This window comes from Dasypus novemcinctus, chromosome X, assembly GCF_030445035.2.
Source record: "Dasypus novemcinctus isolate mDasNov1 chromosome X, mDasNov1.1.hap2, whole genome shotgun sequence".
NCBI lineage: Eukaryota > Metazoa > Chordata > Mammalia > Cingulata > Dasypodidae > Dasypus > Dasypus novemcinctus.
The window spans coordinates 120,221,335-120,240,765 of NC_080704.1; the positions used below are offsets into that span (position 1 = coordinate 120,221,335).

Genomic DNA, 19,431 nt, shown 5'->3' on the forward strand with positions numbered 1-19,431 from the left:
AAGATTACTTGATTCCTGCTGAACTCAGGGAGGGATATCTGAGATCTTATATGTTGCAAAAGGGCTATGCTGTTAATTATGTTTTTTCCATTGTCTCAGTTTCCTTATCTATAAAATTAAGCAGTTAGACAAAAAATAATGTCTAAGTTTCCTGCCAGCTCTGGCCTTTTGTGGCTATATGATCATTGGTTGATAGTTTTTAAAAAAGACTATGTCAGCCAGAAATATTGAAATCAAATTTTATTTTTGGAAAATGACATTACACACATCTTGCAAATGTACACAGAAATGAAACTGCAATGAAGAACAGAGCTTGATAGCCAAATGATTGTAACAGCAGCTCTTTGCTGCCCAGTATTGAACACTGTAAATCCACAGTATTCACACTTCACAATACCCTACATACATGGGGAAATTCTCTAAACCTTGAAGTCCTCTGATCAAAGAAAGCCCTCCTCAAATTGTAGAGGGAGGAAGAGGGATGTCAATAGGCATAGGAGATGAAAGGGATCTGCTCCAGCTGGTTTACATGGGCTTCACTAAATTCACCAATTCAAGTGGGAAGAGCAAAACCAAAAAGGAGAATGTCTTCTTGGAAAATAGTCTAAGAGTGGGCTAGGTATTGTCTAGGCAACAAAGATGCATGTATACCCATGTTCTTGATTTTTCCAACTATAATTATTTTAAGGGGCAGTTAAATTCCCTAAATATCTGTCTTTCTCTGTTTTTCTTTCTTTTATTTCTTCAAATAATTGTTTGTCTAGCAGAGTCTTCTGAGGTCTCCAAATACCTCAAAATTGCTGCAGGGATAAAGAACATCACTCTCTACTATCTTTTGATAATGTGTGATTTCTCAGAACTATTAAATTCTACAATGTAATCAAATGACCAAAGTCACTTCAAATTTACTACTGATTTTTATGCAAAGCGAGTTGAGTCTTTGATTACAATACTAATCCTGATGAAATGGTCAATAACTGCTGAGAGAGTGTTGAGAATGCTCATTTCCCCTTTTTGATTTGCTCTTTGCTGACTTTACTTGGCGAGAATTATTGGCACCCAAATCAGTTATTTACAACTATAAGACACCTGGGAGCAGGGGGAGGGGAGAGATCAAAGGAGGGAAGAGGAACCACAAGGCAGAATATATTCTTTTCAGAGGTTAAAATTAGTTATTTAAGAAATGTGATATATAATACCATGCACTTACGCTCGAAAGCTAGTCACTAGCAAACTAATGCCTCTAACACTACAACCACCAATTACCATTGTTTTGCTACATTTACTGAATTCTAACTACAGATATAGGGCAGAAAGGGTAGGCTGTTTCCATTTTAAACTTTCTCCCTTTCAAAATGACCATAAACTGTTTTCTGTACAAGTTTAATGGCACAAAAAGGTGACCAAAACAGTTTAAAGATCTCACCACACATGAGAAATGCAAAATTCATTCAAAACATGCATTAGTTGTGTACAAGTCATAAGGGATCATTGGCTTCAAGCTGCAATATATTATAGGACCATATTTTGGAGATATTTTGTCATAACCTTTTACTTGCTCAAATCCCTTTAAGAGAACTTATAAAGAAAGGTAATTGGAAAGTTCATTCCATATGGTATTGCCAAGCAGTGACATCCCCAACGGCTGTTCACTCTGTTGAATAAATTTTTTTAGGTCCACAACTTACTCTTGTATGGGCTGCCTGTGTAGGATCATAAACAATTGGTGTGGTGTCAAAATTAAATTTTTGGGTGAATTAATAACAGAAGGAAAAACACATCTCAATTAAATAAATGTTTCTTTTTTTAGCATGGATTATTAAATATTGCTTTCATTTAAATCAATCCCTATTCACTACAAGTTTAGTTAGAAACAACCCAAAAGTTGGCAAGCCCAAAACATAAGGTTATTATGTAAAGCCTAATAGGTAATGGTAAAATTTTAAACAAATTGCTCCCCCGCCCCCTCTACCTTACCCAGCCAATCTAAATTATAGGAGAAAATATCTGTGGTCTCTCATTATTATATTATATTGCAGCTTTCTTAACTATGACAAATTAAACAAAGTCAGTTAATAGTATTTTTCTGATATGAATGCATGGGTGGGTTTTTCTATTCAGCTGATTATTTCTCTAAATATGCATCACTGCTCCGCAAAATGGCAGAATAAAATGGAACCACAAAGAATTCTGTACAGTGCTTGGAAGGTAAAGAGTCAAAGATACTTGAGCTATCAGGAATTTCTTGAGAGGATCTGTTCTGCTAAGGGGGATTAAGTCTGAGAGTGGAGAAGAAGAAAGGCCAGGATTGTTTCCCACCAATATATTTCTGATTGGACTGGGATAGGGCCAAGGCTGGTTGAGTCTGGAAATAAATTTCTATCAGTCCCAAGGCAAAATTACAGGGCTATGAAGTGGCATATGTCTAGCACCTAAACAGGGAGAAGAAAATAAAATTAAAAGAGAAATATTAGATACTGAGAAGAATTGCAGAGGATGAAGGATGGATGTTTGTATTGGGGAAAGAGAGTGATAATACTGAATATAAAAACTGAGAACAGATATAGTGAATGAGAAAATGAACAAAAAGACAAAGAGTTACACAAGAGAGATAGAGACTTGCAAAAACCCATTGATTTTCTCAGGTTACTAACCTAGAAATGAGAAATTCCAATACCTTCAAACATTTATCTTGGTTTATAAGGTTTTTGCTTTGACTTCTTTTGTGCTATCTTACTCCTCCCAACGAGCTTACCTGTCTTATCAGGAGCAGGATGATGCCTTAATTCTCAGTGGGAATTCTATATTCTTAGTTCCAGGCATCCAAGGAAAGAAAAGACGGTTCTGCTTCCAGAGGATGTTAAAGCCTATAAGCTAAGGGATGAAAGTGAAACAGATAAAAGGGGGTCCAAGAGTCTTCTCAAATGATGACCAGTGCATCACACTAATCACACCAAAGTGGGAGATCTGTAGGGATCCTTAGCATGAATGTGTAAACCATTCTGACAACTGAAGTTACTAAGTATTTCTGACCTTTTCAGTACATCTCTGTCTTATCCCATCCATTAGCAGTGTAATTTATTCCATAGGCATTCTTCTAAAGGAGACATGTTCATGGAGTGTTCACATGGGAGAATTTCTATGCTAACTGCCAGAATGGACGGATGACTGTAGCCTAATATTTAGTCTTGCTCTGCTCCCTGCTGGTACTTCCTTGACTGTCCACTCCATTGGAAAGTATAGCTAAAATGAGCTCAGAGGCACGAATTATGGAACTGTGTGGGACAAGAAGATTATATGAAGCCTTCTCTGTCTGTGCTTTCCAGGGGAACTGGTACAAGCTGGTTTTTAATGGGAAAACAATACTGAGAGGTTATATATAAAGGTGGATGCCAACTATTGGACCAGGTTGGAGGATACAAAGGAGGAAACTACCTTTTTTCTGAAGGGATAGGAAGAGGGGCAAAATTCTTCAGCAACCATACTAAAAGATGACAGGCTGATGGAGAGGGATCCTTCTAGTTTATGGGAAGAAAGCACAGAAAGAGCTAGGAGAAACTCCTAACAGCCCCACCCTCCAGTATGCTTCCCACTGGTGTCAGTGTTCTATGAGTTTAGAAATGCATTTTCCTCTCTGCACATCCTGTCTTGGCTACTGTGTGACGAGAGCTTCCAGTCATTTCCTAATGAAAGAAATGAGGTCTGCTAGCCAGAGGAAGAATAAAATTGGGATTTCAGTTTTAAGAACTGACGTTTGATATCTTGGGCCATAATCATAGTCTTTAGGGCTGACTAAGGACAATCTACTAAGTGTTGACAGCACTAGAATGAACCTGGTCCACCAACAGCCAAAGGCCCTGACAGAGATCCCTCTCCAGTCAAAAGATAGTCACAAGGAGTCAATGAAATATTCTTGCTCCATGTGCTCATGCCTACAAGGAAGAGGGAAACATGCATGGAATCACAGAACAGTAGAAAGAGCTACATATGGGATCTCTTTGTTAGGGCAGAAGCAGAAGTGTGATAGTATCCACGTTCCATCCTAAGAGAGAGGCCCAAGACACCCAGCAATTGCAAGGATCCACCAATACATAAGAGGTTCCAGCCCTCTCCTTATTCAACAATGGCTGGGCCAGCACCCAGCTTTTGCCAAAGGACTCCAACCCTTATACTTCTCTAAATAAGCTGAAAAACACGGATGGTTTATTTAGGAAATCAATTTGGGCCTAAAAGCCAGATCCCTTAATTCAATGAGGACAATACATGAATGAAGCCTGGCAGTAGGGATCCAGGTAGAGTCCAATGGTCTTTTCAAAAAAACCTCCAAAGTTTTTTATTTCCATAACAATTTGTAAGGTGAAAGACGTCACTCAAACCCCACCATCCCATGTCTCTGTCTGGGGAAGTCTCTTGGCATAGATGCTGAGCTGGAACAGATCTTTTGGAGCTCATTCTGGAGACATTGGCATGCTTGTTCGCCTGTCTCAGAGAGATGTGTGTTTTTTTTTTAAATGAAATCCATTTAGAACAAAATCTGAGGGTACTTCAGGATATCTGTACCCAGAGTATTGAAGGGACTAGTGAAGTAGTGAAGCAGACACAATTTTGTCAAAGGCAGGCACCGGATTGTCAGGTAAGGTGACTGATTCTAAGAAGGATCTAGGGACTGCAGACCATCTTCTCCTTGCCTTCTTCAGATATCTACACCTAGGCTTTAAGGGTCTTTCACTGCTTATGAATGGAGAGAAGGGGGAGAGAAAAGTTAATAAGAGGCAGGGTAAACTAAGAAGGCAGTCTCTTGAAACTAAACTAATGTATACCCACTAGGTCCCAGGAAGAGCACTGCTGAAAGGAGAACATGTTCAGACCTTGTTGTATTGACTTCTTCTGTGGAAGGCCACAGGAGCAGTGTATACAAGAATATGGTCATGGGCGAGAAGCACACAGCCTCCTATTTTGTAGGAAATACAAGAAGCCAATGTTTCATTCCAGCCAGGGTGCATTTTAGTCAAAAAGTCCCTTGCTTATACCTGGAAATTGCCCCCACTCATGGCAGGATGGCAATAGGGACATTATGGATGGGAACAACCATAACAAGACCAGGGTATTTTGTTCCAGCTATCTTGCTCTCATATTTTAAATGAAATCACTGTCAGCAAATGTCAGCAAATAGTTGCCACACTTTAAAAATGCTGAAAAGCGATCTCATAAACAGAATGAACAAAGCAATTGTTCCATTTTCTTTTCTTCTTTTCCTTGCTCTGGGAACAAGAAACATTTCCCTCAGGCTGGGAAGACCAACCAGTATGAAATGACATGAGGTGGACAGGGAAAAATAGTCTTCCTCCATTCCACTTAGACAGAGCAGGAGCTCAGTTCAGGGGGTGCTTCTGAGGGCTCTCCAAGGGGAGGCAGTGATTCCCTCTGATGGATGGATAAGGCTGGGAACTCTGTTGCTCCTAAATACCTCCCTCTCTCTGGGGCCATCTGCAGTTCATGTGGATGGGAATCATGTGAATATGGGGATAAAAAGCCGTATTAGGTTGCTGGGTGGATTTCCCACTGAGATCAGGGAAGCAGCATATGGCTTCAAGATGCAACATGACCCTGGGAAAGAATTCTCAGGAGAGAAAGGCAATACACTCTAGTGGGAAAAGACCCCAGAATAAAAGCCAGGAGATGCGGGTTCTAATCCCAGCCCTGCCCCTAGCCAGCTGTGTGACCTTGGGGAAACTGCTTTGCTTCTGCAGCTCCATTTTCTGGCCTGAAAAATGAGGTATTTGGAGTAGATGATGTGGTTTTAAAGTTCCTTCCAGCTAGAAAACTCTGATTCAATCTAGACTAATTCAAAAGTCCATAAGGACATAAAACAGTCATGCTAATGGCTATCCTTTCCAAAACAGTGAGGAGAGAAGATTTTTTCTCTAAGATTTTTTTTTTAACCCCTAGTTAAAACTACCTATGAAGGTGTTCAGCCCAGCCCCCCATATATACATTTTCCCCTTCTTCGTCCCTATTTATATTTCTGTAGGGGAGAAAATTCAGGAGGTAGGAACAAGCAGCAGATGTATTATGCATGTGTTTGTGTGTGTGTGTGTGTGTGTGTGAAAGAAGGGAAAAGAGGAGAAGGGTGGCAAATGCTTGCTGAATGATTTGATACTTGCTGACTGTGCAAAAGGTAACACAATGGGACTTTAATGGTAAAAGCTGATTTGGTAAAATCAGGAATGATTGATATGGATGAAGGAGCTCAGTTGCCAAAAAAAAAACTTTAAAAATGGGTCAACTTAAAATGCAATTATTGGAGGTTTAATATATGATCTATACCAAAATTCCCCTGAAGTGGCTATACAGAAATATTTCCTGATAACTGATTTAAAGAAGGAAGGAAATTTTACTATTATTATAGAAGACTGTTTGTTCAAAGATTATTCTAAAGAAAATATATCCATTTAGTATTTTCTAGGGGTATATATGACACTTGCAAGGAAATGCTCAGAGAGTTGCCATAGGGCCTGGGCATGTGGAAATCTGGATTCCTACTTTGGTCCTGCTATTTACCAGCAGGTAACTTAGCTGTCCCAGGCCTCCATTTCCCCAACTTAAAAAGAAGGTATTGGACTAAATGATCTCTCAATAAGAGATCTGGTGAGAGACCATGGGTGGAAACACTGGGGATCTAGCCTGATGTTTAGAAACAGGCCTTCTACTCTCTACCCCCTCCCCCATATCTTAAGTAAAAAAGTTTTCCCGATTAGCTACAAACTCTTCTGGGAGGCACTAAGAAAACCCTGAGCTTCTAGAAATAATTAGGGGGTGAGTAAAACAGGCTCCTTAATGATTTCTAACAGGTCTACAACTAAAGGGGGTGGGTGACAAAAAGCAATCCTCATAATTTTCAGTTATTCAAAGATCAATTTAACTGGAACCAGTACTACCAGCCTCTGGACTTTTCCTGAAACAAGTGTTTCTTGCAAACTAAGAACATCTGAAGCTTGTATTTGGGGCATCTGAGCTACCCCTTCCACCACTGGGTTCCCCCCTACACAGTGCACATCAGCAATGCCATCAAGTTGCCACCAGTCCTTGTTGTAGTGTCCTATAGTATCTCCCAATTATGAAGCAGCTGCAGATACACACACATAAACACAGCAAGCTCATTCCAGTTAGAGTGCAAGAACGACAGAAAGTCATTCAAGAGCCAAACAGCAGCTTGGCTTTGAAAGTTGCACCTTTCAAAATATCTGAACAATTACAAACAACTAAGGAATTCTTCATATCTGCTGAAAACAAACACAGAATTGGCATGCATGGCTTTCACTTAATTTAGTTGTCTGTCATTATGGGCTATGATTACAGACAAAAAGCAGTACTATGAATCTGTACCTCAAAGATTGAGAACTATTTCAAATGATCAGTCCTTTGCAAAGAGAAACCCTTTGCTAGTGTTAAAGACAAATGAAAGGATTCTGTGTCTTCCATATGAAATATCAGGATTATAGATAAAAAAGAGTCGCTTAAATATGCTGTAAAACTTCATTTATAATATAATTAGAATGTCTGGTCCACATTGAAATTATTAATGTATCTATAACTGTTAAACATCTATCAAAAGATTGATTCTATTGAATTGGCCTCTGCTATTATTCGTTTTGTTTTTTTCCTGGACATTTCTGTTTGGCAGTGACAGCATGATTTCTAAACTACGTTATTCTCTTGCATTTTTTTTTTGGTAAATTTTCTGCATGTGTTTTTTAGACAAAAGAAAAATCACCAGTTTATAAAAAGAGCCTGAAGATTTTGCTCCTAAAATACAGATAAGAGTTTTTATAAAAAGGATATTGGTTTCTTGTTATAAAAGGCGACCAAAAGGTGTCAGACCTGAAAACAAATGTTCACAGTGTTTTCAGTGTTGGCTGTTTACAAGGCATTCAATAGAACAGAGATAGATTGAAACCATACAGTTGAATTAATAACTTGGCATTATTAATCCTCCTAGAGGAATCAGGTATACAATATACCTCACCCCCCAACTCATATCAATTGCTTATTGATTCCAAATTACCCCAGTAGAGAGGTTGACAAGGAATTCACTGTGCTTTATAAATTACTGAAAAATCTGCAGTAGTTCCCAATTATGCCTAGTCTTTTTTTAATTAGCCCTGCACTTGGGTCTTAAGCAGCTGGTGTCAGAATTACATGTTGCTGGTGTTTCTCCCCCTTGACAGCCAGAATTGGTGCTAGACAAGAAACTGGGGCTCATCTAGGAGTGAAGAGGGAGGCTGGGGAGCTCCAGCATTCTTGTGATCCAGGGACAAGGGGCACCACCAATGAGCTTTTTTCCTCGCACACACATTTGAAGTGCTATGTACAAAAATCCCCATCTACAGAAGGAATACTGTAGCATATGAGTGAAGTGTGATGGGAAAAATAATCCAGGTGCCTAAGCACCCGATAGAAAGATCATAGACTAGCACGTTTTGCATTCTTATAGTGTTACTTCAAAGATGGTTATCAATCTATCTCTCATAACTGGTAATTGTGGATCAGTGGCCCAGAGGAGAAATCACAGGAAAACACAACCGACAGTGTTTTTAAAAAAATAACAACACAAACAAATATAAAATAAAAATAAAAACTTGAAAGCACCAATAGCCCTATTGGACACTTGAGCAGAAGTACTCTAATGTAACGGTAAGCTTGGATTTGGACTCTGGACTCTGAACAATTTTTTCTCCTTCACATGGAATCCCCAAGTGAGTCAGAGTCATCCAAGGACAGAGGCAGATACAGGTCCTGCAAGAAGAGAAGAAACAAAGTTAACTCTCCTTTTCTTGACATCTTTGGCCCTGGAATGGACAAGATCATATTGTTGTTTTTGTTTTTAATAATTTTTAAAATTTTTATTTTGAAATAATTATTGATGCACAGGATTTAATAAAATGTACAGGGAGGTTCCATGTAACCTTCCCCCAGTTTCCCCCAATGAAAGTTTTACACGCATTCATTTGCACGTGTGCATAGTTCTGCGCAATTTTATCACATGTATATTCATATGACCACCACCAAGTCAAAATACAGAAATGTATCCTTACCACAGGATCCATGTGCTACTCCTTTATACCTATATCCACCACTTTCTCCCATTCCTAAGTCCTAGCGACCACTAGTCTGCTCCCCATCTCTACAATAATTTTGTCATTTTGAAAATATTATATAAATGGCATCCTACAGTATGTAAACATTTGGGATTAGCTTTTTTCACCTAGCATAATTCCCTTGATATTCATCCAAGTTGTTCTTTGAATTAACATTCCTTGAGTAATAGTCCTTGGAAATGACGGACCTCACTTTAACCCACTGAAGAGCAACTAAGCTGTTTCCAGCTTGGAGATATCACAAATACAGATGTTATGAATATTCATGTATAGGTTTTTGTGTGAACATAAATTTTCATTTCTCTGGGATATGAACCTAAGAGTGCAATTGCTAGGTTGTATGGTAGTTATATAAGAAACAATTAAACTTTTCCAGAGTGGCTGTAGCATTTTAAATTCCCACAAGCAATGTATGAGTGATTCAGTTTCCCTGCCTTCTTACAAGAATTTGCTGTTATAACTATTTTGTTTAATTTTAGTTAGTCTGATAGATGTCTGTCTAATGATATCTCGTGTGGTCTTAGTTTGCTTTTCCTTTATGACTAGTGATGTTGAGAATCTTTCATGTGCTTATTTGCCATATGCATGTGCTCTTTGGTGAAATGTTTCTTCATGTCTTTTATCATTCTCTGAAGATACTATTTTTTTACTGATAAGTTTTGAGAGTTATTTTTATATTCTATATATGAGTACTTTGTCAGATATGTGGTTTACAAATATTTTCTCCCAGTCTGTAGTTCTTTACTTTTTGCATTTTTAAAATTTTATTAAAGTATGTCACTCATACAAAACCATACATAAACAATAAGTGTACAGTAAAAGTTGTGAATTTACAAAGCAAACATGCAAAACATCATGAAGGGTCCCATACATCAACCTACCACCAACACCTTGCATTGTTGTGAGGCATTTGTTACAAATTATGAAAGAATATTGTCAAAATCTAACTACTAACTATAGTCCTTATCTTACATTTGGTGTATTTTCTCCAAACCCACCCTATTATTATTTTTTAAAATATATTTTTTATGACAGAAGTTGTAAACTTACAAAACAGTCATGCACATGTGCAGAATTCCCATGCAATACCCCTTTATCAACATACCACACTGTGGTGGAATATGTTACAGATTATAAGATAATACCATCAGACTAATACCAGGTCCTAAGTGTATACTTGGCACACTTTTTCAATACTCCCCCATTTTAAACAGTACATTTTAGGCATAAATGCATGAATATTACATTACTACTGTTAACCACAGTCCATAGGTCTCTCCAGTTTTATTTTTCCCATGCTACTCCACATTCCCACTACCCTGCAATAATGATGTACATCTGCTTTAGCTCACAAAGGAAACTCTTGCACCTGTACCACCAACCATAATTCTCATCCACCTCTGGGATTACTATATTATTCTGTCCCTAGATTATTCTCAAGATTTCTTTCAATTGACATTTACATCCCTAAACTACTCTTTTAGGCCACAGTCCCATTTATAAACCAGTTGTTACTATAACATGTTACCATCAACTCTATACATTTCCACACTTTTACAGTAAAGCTAATTAAAACTTCTACATACATTAAACATCAATAGTCCATCTCAGTCCTCCTCAAATCTCCATTAAGAATCCACCACCTGCCACCAGATCTTAAAGATATTTTCCTATATTTTCTTCTAGAAGTTTTATGGTTCTTGCTTTTATATTTAGGTTTTTGATCCATTTTGAGCTAATTTTTGTGTAAGGTGTGAGGTATTATTATTTTGGCTATGGATATCCAGTTCTCTCAGTACCATTTGTTGAATGGGCTGTTCTGCCCAAGCTGGGTTGATTTAACAGGCTTGACAACACTCACTTGACCATAGATGTGAGAGTCTGTTTTTGAACCATAAGTTCAGTTCCATTGGTCTATGTGTCGGTCTTTATGCCAGTACAATGCTGTTTTTTACCACTGTAGCTAGGTAATATGATTTAAAGTCCAGAAGTGAGAGTCCTCCAACTTAGCTATCCCTTTATAAGATGTTTCTGGCTATTTGGGACCCCTTACCCTTCCAAAAAAATTTGATAATCGTGATTTCCATTTATTTTTTTAAAATTCTGGTGGAATTTTTATCAGAATTGCATTGAATCCGTTTATCAATTTGGGTAGAATTGACATCTTAATGATATTTAGTCTTCAAAACCATGAGCGTGGAATATTCTTTCAATTATTTAGGTCTTTTAAAAATTTCTTTTAACAATACATAGTGGTTTTCTGAACACAAGTGCTTTATACCACATTGGCTAAATTTATTCCTAAATATTTAATTATTTTAGTCTCTATTGTAAATGGAAATTTTTCCTGATTTCTTCCTCAGATTATGCAGTACTGGTGGGTTTTTTTTCTTTTTTTTTTAAGATTTATTTATTTATTTAATTTCCCCCCCTCCCCTGGTTGTCTGTTCTTGGTGTCTGTTTGCTGCGTCTTGTTTCTTTGTCCGCTTCTGTTGTCGTCAGCAGCACGGGAAGTGTGGGCGGCGCCATTCCTGGGCAGGCTGCTCTCTCTTTTCACGCTGGGCGGCTCTCCTCACGGGCGCACTCCTTGCGCGTGGGGCTCCCCTTCGCGGGGGACACCCTTGCGTGGCACGGCACTCCTTGCGCCGCATCAGCGCTGCGCATGGCCAGCTCCACACGGGTCAAGGAGGCCCAGGGTTTGAACCGCGGACCTACCATATGGTAGACGGACGCCCTAACCACTGGGCCAAAGTCCGTTTCCCTGGTGTTTTTCTTAAGTCTATTTCATCTGATAGAAATATGGCTACACCAGCCTTTTTTTTTTCTTTGATTACTGCATGTGTGGAATATCTTTTTCTAGCCTTTCACTTTCAATCCATTACTATCCTTGAGTCTAAGGTAAGTTTCTTGCAGACAGCATATAGGTGCTCATATTTACTCATCCATTCTGACAGTCTGTGTCTTTTGATTGGGGAGTTTAAGCCATTAGTATTCAATGTTATTACTGTAAAGACATTTCTTATTTCACCCATTTTGACCTTTGGGTTTTATCTGTCATATTTTATTTTCATGATTCTTCGAGACTTTTAGTTACCTTTACTGTTATAATCTTCATTTCTAGACTGTCTTCCAAGTGTCTCTTGCTTTCTTTTCAAGCTATAGCACATCCTTTAGTATTTCCTGCAAAGCTGGTCTATTGTTTTCAGATGCTCTAATTTTTGAAAGACAATCTTGCCAGATATAAGATTCTTGGCTGGAAGTTTTTCTCTTGCAGTATATCATAACTCTTTCTTCTTGCCTCCGTGGTTTCTGATGAGAAATTGGCAATTAATCTTATTGGGTATCCCTTAAATGTTATGCATTGCTTTTCTCCTGCTGCTCTCAGAATTCTGTCCTTGTCTTTGGTATCTGACATTCTGATTAATATGTGTCTTGGAGTTGGTCTATTCGGATTTTTTCAGATGGGAGTACGTTGTTCTTCTTGGACATGGATATATATGACCTTCAATAGGGTTGGGAAATTTTCTACAATTATTTCTTCAAATAGTCCTTCTGCCCCTTTTCTCTTCTCCTCTCCTCCTGGGACACCCATGACACATGTTTGCATGTCTCTTGCTGTTGTTCAATTTCCTGAGAGCTTGTTCAATTCTTTCCATTCTTTTCTTCATTTGTTCTTTTGTATGTTTGCTTTCAGAAGCTATTTCTTCAAGCTCACCAATCCTTTCTTTTGACTCCTCAAATCTGCTATTATATGATTCCAGTGTATTTTTTATTTCATTTATTGCACTGTTCATTCCCATGAGATCTGCTATTTATTTTTCTATGTATGCTTTCAAATTCTTTTTGCTCATTCCATGTCTTCTTAATATCCTTAATCTCTTTAGCCATCTCACTGAATTTATTAAAGTGATTTGTTTGAACATGTATGATTAGTTGCCTTAACTTCTTTATGTCTTCTGGAGGCTTATCTTGTTCCTTTAACTGGGCCATATCTTTCTGTTCCTTGATGTGGATTGTAATTTTTTGTTGGTGTCTTGACATCTTGCTTACTAGATGTATTTATTCTGGGTGCAGTTTCTTTTTATAGTTTAGGGCTTTCCTGCCTTTCTCCCTTGCTGTTTGTGTAGTAGGAGCTGAGGATATAGTTGGTGCTGTAAGGTGTTGCAGCTCAAGCTACCCACATTGCCCTAGGGACCAGGAAGCTTCTCCCAACTTTCTCCTTTGTTAGGGGTAGGGACAGAGCCACAGCTGTGTGTAATAATCCAAGTCATCCAGGCCTAGACTATAGTTGCTCAGAGAGACTGATGAAGCTTCATGCCCCTTCCTCCTCTGCTTGGGGTGGGGATGGAGCTCTAGGTGCAGGCAGCAATCTATGCTGTGCAGGTCCAAAGTGACCATAGTAGCTCTGGTTGACTTCAGAATATTCAGTCTTTGCCAGTTGAATATACCTGCAGTTACCTGAAGAGGCTGGTGCAGGGCCTGCCAGCTTCTTCCCTGCTAGAAGTGGGGCTGAAGCCTAGGCTAGGACTACAGTCTGATCTGGGTGGAAAGAAGTTGGTCCCTTCCATCACTGTGATTTTCAATCAGCTGGCCTTCCCCTCATGCTGGAGGCAGAGTCAAAATGGCAGTTTCTGGCCTCTTTCTGATTTTAACAGCTTCAAACATTAGCTATTCTTAGGATTATGCTCTAGCCAGCCGAATGCACTCATCCATAGTGGAAGTTGGTGTCCAACATCTCTTCCTCTCCCATTTTTTGGGAAATGGAATTTCCAATTCCAGCCATAGAATTGCTACAAAGGAAGCTTTTGCCTTCAGTGGAGGATGGGCACCAGCCTCCATGGCATGGAGTGCTGTACTTATGAATCTTCTCTACAGATGGGCGGTCTCCTCCTTCAGTTCTTTCAGGGATGTTGCTGGATGCTATTCTGATCTCCTGGAGCCCCCAAACAGGTGCTTTATGTAGGTCTGGGTGATTACTAACTGCCCTGTAGCACGAGCTGACTCTAGAATGTCCTTACTCTGCTGCTATCTTGCTGGTTTTCTCTGTAGCTCATCCTTTTATATCCTTCACATAGTCTTTGGCAGAGAAAAATTTTTAATTTTGATGATGTCTCATTTACTGAATTTATCAGTTTTTCCTTTTATGGACTGTGTTTTTGGTATTAAGTCTAAGAATCCTTTGATTAACCCTAGGTCTGAAGAATTTATCTTTTGTTTCTTTCATAATCTGTTTTATAGTTTTACATTTTACATTTAAGTTTATAATCTATGTTGAGTTAATTTTTATCTAAGGTGTGAGGTTTAGGTCAAAGTTCACTGATTTGCCTATGGAAGTCTGATTGCTCCTAGACAATTTGTTGAAAGGCTATCCTTCTTCCATTGACTGACTTTTGCACCTTTGTTAAAAATCAGTTGTGCACAAACTCTGTGATAAAAATGAGTCACTGAGTGTACACTTTGGATAGAATGCATAAGGCATTGGACTGTATTAGACAGTGAACCATGTGGTGGAAGATGGACTATAGTTAACAGTACAAATATGAGAGTGTTCTCTCATGAACTATAGAAATGTACAATACTAACTCATGGTGTTATTAATAGGGAAGTATATGGAAAATAAGTTAATAATGTAAGCTATGGACCATAGTGATAATAGTCTGATGATATTATCTCATAATCTGTAACAAATATTACACAACAATGTAAAGTGTTGGTGGAGGGGTAATATATGGGAGTCTGCACAAGATGTGTGATTGTTTTATAAGCTCCTAACTTCTCTAATAAAAATAAATTTTGAAAAATCAGTCTTGCATATATACATGGCTTTGTTTCATGATCTCAGAGACTTGCCAGGCCCTAAACAATGGCTAAGTCAGAAAAAACTTGCTATATAAATACTTACTTACAACTGATTTCCTAATGCTTATATTTTTCTAACATGAGTTAAGATTGACAGCTCCAATACTGACCCAAGCTTTGTCTGTGTCTCCAGGAGTGAGAGAATTATATGACATTGTTTCTACCATTGTTCCTAGAGCTCTATTTCAAGATCCTTGTGATTCCTCTTATACTCCATCCATGATCAAAATCAGTGGTTTTCATGTCTCTCTCTCCCTCCCTCCATCCTTCCTTTTAAACCCTCTATTCAAATAAAATTAAATTTTGCTTGGAAGCCTAATATGTGAAAGAGATCAAAGTGGAGCTATTCCCGCTGAACCAGAGGTGGGGGAGTAAGAATCTCACATAGTTTTATCTAGCTTCCCAACACTGAATGGAGCACAGTTTGAAAACCACTGATAGAGCAAAGGTAATTCATATTATCAGCAAGATACCGAAAAGAACTGGAAAATTTATGGTTAATTCTGTGGATCTTTAAAATATTCCCTTTGGTAGAACTGAAGCATAGAACTTCAGTAGAGGGCAATCCTAGGAAATTGGATTATACAGCTTCTCCTTGAAGTAGAGGAAAAAGGGGAGATAAAGGAGAAGAAGAAGAGTAGGGAGGTGGGAGACTTATTTTTCTGAAATTGAGAATGCTTTTTGGTGAGAAAAAAGGGGCAGAAAAATATTTAGGCCACTTAGAATGGAAAGAGGAGTAAACCATATTCAGAAACATGAGGCTTTAGTCCTTGCTAATGAGTACTGTGGCAATGAATAAGTGTTTGAGTCTTGGTCTCTTCATTAATAAAATAAAAACTTTGGATGGGATAATATGTAAGTTCTCTTGCATCTCTGAAACTATAATTTGAGACTCGCAGAAGAATGTTTAATGATTAAAAATACAACAAAGGCAACTATAACAAATAGACTCATTTCTCACCAAATCACTGTCCCTTCACTATAAATCAGATGTTGGCAAACTTTTTCACAAAGGGCCAGATAATAAATACTTTAGGCTTTCTTTGATGGTCACATATAGTCTCTGCTGAATAGTCTTCTTTGGTTGTTAATGTTTTATTTCTTTTATAACCCTTTAAAGATGTAAAATCCACACTTAGATCAGGGGGCCTTCCATGCTATAGGTAGAATTTGGTACCCCTATTCAAAACTAACAAAAGTTTCTTAGAAAATTGATAAACAGCAAGGAAGTACAGTTATGAGGAAACAATATGATTACAGTGCAATCAAAATTTGTAAAACTCAATTTAAGATGAAGTAGCATACAATGGAGTTGCATCTCTGAAGAGAATTATTTCTCAAATCCTGAAATGAAGTAAAAATTTAAAGTAGCCAAAAGTATCTTCGAGTTCTTAACTTTCAGAATGGTGGAATACGGACCTCCAAAATTCTGTTCCTCCATTACAGCTATTATAACACTCACAGAGTTATCTAAATCACCTTTTCAGAATTCTGGAAATTAGCCAAAGGCTTACAACAACCCAAGAAGTGTTTATTAAAAAAAATAACTGAATATCAGTAAGAGTACCAAACTTTGTGGCATTTTAACTTGCCTTACTTCCATTCTTCTTTCTCCATTTCCACAGTAGCCTTGAAACCCAATTACCTCACCACTACAATGTCACTGATAAACAGCAACTTAGCAGTCTCTGAAGCATGCAGAACTGATTTGGAACTTCTACAAATGTATTATTCCCAGTGAAGTGTCATGATTTGACCTGTGTGGAAACTCTGTAGAAACTCCCACATACAAGGGCTGATGTATTAGTCAACCAAAGAGGTGCTGATGCAAAGTACCAGAAAGCTGTTGGTTTTTATAAAGGGTATTTATCTGGGATAAAAGCTTACAGTTTCAGGGCCCTAAAGAATCCAACTTAAGGTTACTTCCTTACCAAACTCAGTTGCCATATGTTGAAGGAAGATAGCATGTAACATCTGTAAGGGTTCAGCCTTCCTCTTCTATCTTAAGGCTCCATGGGTCCAGCTTCTTCTGATCTCAGCTATAGGCTAGCATAGGGCTGTCTTTGTGCCCAGGGCTCATTTCTTTTGGGCTCAGCTGCTCAGTTCTCTTTACAAGGTCAGTTGTAAACTGACAAATCGCTCCTCTCTCTTCCCAGGGCCTTCGCTGTGTCTATGAAGTTCTTTCTCTTTCCTTGTGTATCTGTTTCTGTGTTCTCCTTGAGTGAGTGTCCATTTATTTATCCCACCAAGGGGGTGGGGACTCAACACTGCATGCCTTAATGATGTAGTCAAATCAGAGCCCTAATCTTAACATAAGGGTATCACAGCCAGAGGAACATACCAGTTTACAAACATAATCTATATCTCTTTTTGGAATTCATAAATAATACCAAATTGCTCTGTTCTTTGTCCCCAGTTCCTGGGTAGGAATATTCTGAATCTCTGGAATTTCCTGTGATAAGAGTGTACTTTGTTCTTCATGGTGGGACCAGTACCACACCTGATAGCTAAAAGGTAGAGAAAACCACATCTGCAGTCTGAGATGTGGAGAATAGCCACACCAGAAAGACCAACCTGTGATTAGGGTATAGAGGCTTTGAGCCACATCACATCATCCCACTTTAACCCATCTCCTGGGAGGGAGAGGGGATGGAGAATGAGTTCTATCATATAAACTTGGGACATGCAAATCTCAGGGGAGCTTCCATGATTAAGAAGATACATCTTTTTTCCAGAAGGGTGACTTGTTCTGATTCCATTTGAAGACAACATGGGAGCTTGCATTTGAAACCCTTCCAGACTTTGCCCTACATGTCTCTTCTTTTGGATTCTTCTAATTTGTATCCTTTTACAATAAAGTTATAACTGTAAATATAGTATTTTCAATGAGTTCTGTGAGTCATTCTAGCAAATTCGTGAACCTGAGAGGTTGGTGGAACTGCTGAATATGTAGCCAGTTAGCCAAAACAATGGGTGACCTGGGAGCCTGAACTTGCAACTGGTTCCTGAAGGACAATCTTTTAGAGGATTGCCCTTAACCTCTGGAGTTATGGGTCATTAGAGTAAAAATTGAATTGGATTGAATTATGCAGTACTTTCAGTTGGTGTCTAAAGCTGTTGTGAAAGTGCTGGAAGATTTTGTAAATCCTCAATAGAGGCTCTTCTTTATTTGACCTGATTTGGAACACAGCCTTTTTCAGGGGTAATTTTTAGAAAACAATCAATGGCAATTGTTTAAAAATAGGAGATTCTTGAGGTGGGGATAATGGATGGAGCACATGAGGCTCCCCCAAAATTTGAAAAGCTGGAGAGTGATATGCCTATAGGGGGCTTTGAAAAACTCCATCATATTTCTGGGAAGTTAGAAGGCCAGGAGCATGTTTAGAGCTGTGCACATTCCTAGAAAAGATCTGAGAAGGCCCTTAGCTCTCATCTCTAGCTGACCTTGAGGATCTGAGCAAGCAGGCAGTGAAGGCTAAGGCAAAGTTTTAAACTGCCTGACAGTGTTGAAATAATTCCCCAACACACACACAGAGCCCCTCAGCAAAGGCTGGAAGACACACTGGGTCAAAGAATTTGAGGAAATCCAGAAAAATTATCCTTATAAAATGGAGGTGCAATGGACACAACCAATCCAATGTCCACATAGAAGAGGTGGTATTGGATTGAGAAAAGTGGACATGGTGGACGATGGGTATGGGGAAAGGCAGGAAGAGATGAGAGGTGGAGGTGTCTTTGGGACATGGAGCTGCCCTGGATGGTGCTTCAGAGGCAATCACCGGACATTGTAAATCCTCACAGGGCCCACTGGATGGAATGGAGGAGAGTATGGGCCATGATGTGGACCATTGACTATGAGGTGCAGAGGTGCCCAAAGATGTACTTACCAAATCCAATGGATGTGTCATGATGATGGGAACGAGTGTTTTGGGGGGGGAGAGGGGGGGTGGGGGAGTGGGGTTGAATGGGACCTCACATATATATTTTTGATGTAATATTATTCCAAAAAAAAAAAAAGTTTTGGTAATAGAAGGTTTTGATGGTAGCACAACATTGTAAAAGTAATTAATGCCACAGAATTGTACACTTAAAATGGTTAAAATGGAAAATATTACATATATATATATATATTTCCATAATAAGATAATTAAGATTGTAGTTGGTGCTGGGGTTTAATATATATCTAGGGGATCTGAATCTCTGGACTGACCATATGATAGCCACGCCCTGAGCCTCAACAGACTTCAGCTCCTACACTCTGATTTTTTGGACTTACCCCACTCAGCTAACATGGAATTGAAGAATGTCAACCACCACAACATGGAGCCAAGAGTTCCTACAACTGAAAGCAGGAGGATTTCATCCAGCATCCATGTGGACTCTAAGCCCCCTCTTGACATAGATGTGCAATGGA

The 19,431-nt window shown here is 38.7% G+C and overlaps 1 protein-coding gene across 4 annotated transcripts in view; it reads right to left on the minus strand.

Annotated features, from left to right (window-relative positions):
• Window positions 1–225: 225 nt before the first annotated feature.
• DCX (doublecortin) overlaps window positions 226–19,431 on the minus strand; it is a 193,348-nt gene continuing 174,142 nt past the window's right edge. For 2 of the 4 annotated variants that reach the window (XM_058292293.2, XM_058292297.1), the window contains exon 7: window positions 226–8,796. In XM_058292293.2, the coding sequence (XP_058148276.1) occupies window positions 8,740–8,796 (57 nt within the window). In that variant the 3' untranslated portion in view covers window positions 226–8,739. The remainder of the gene's footprint in view (window positions 8,797–19,431) is intronic. The other 2 variants (XM_058292296.2, XM_058292294.2) reach the window with 1 other exon arrangement.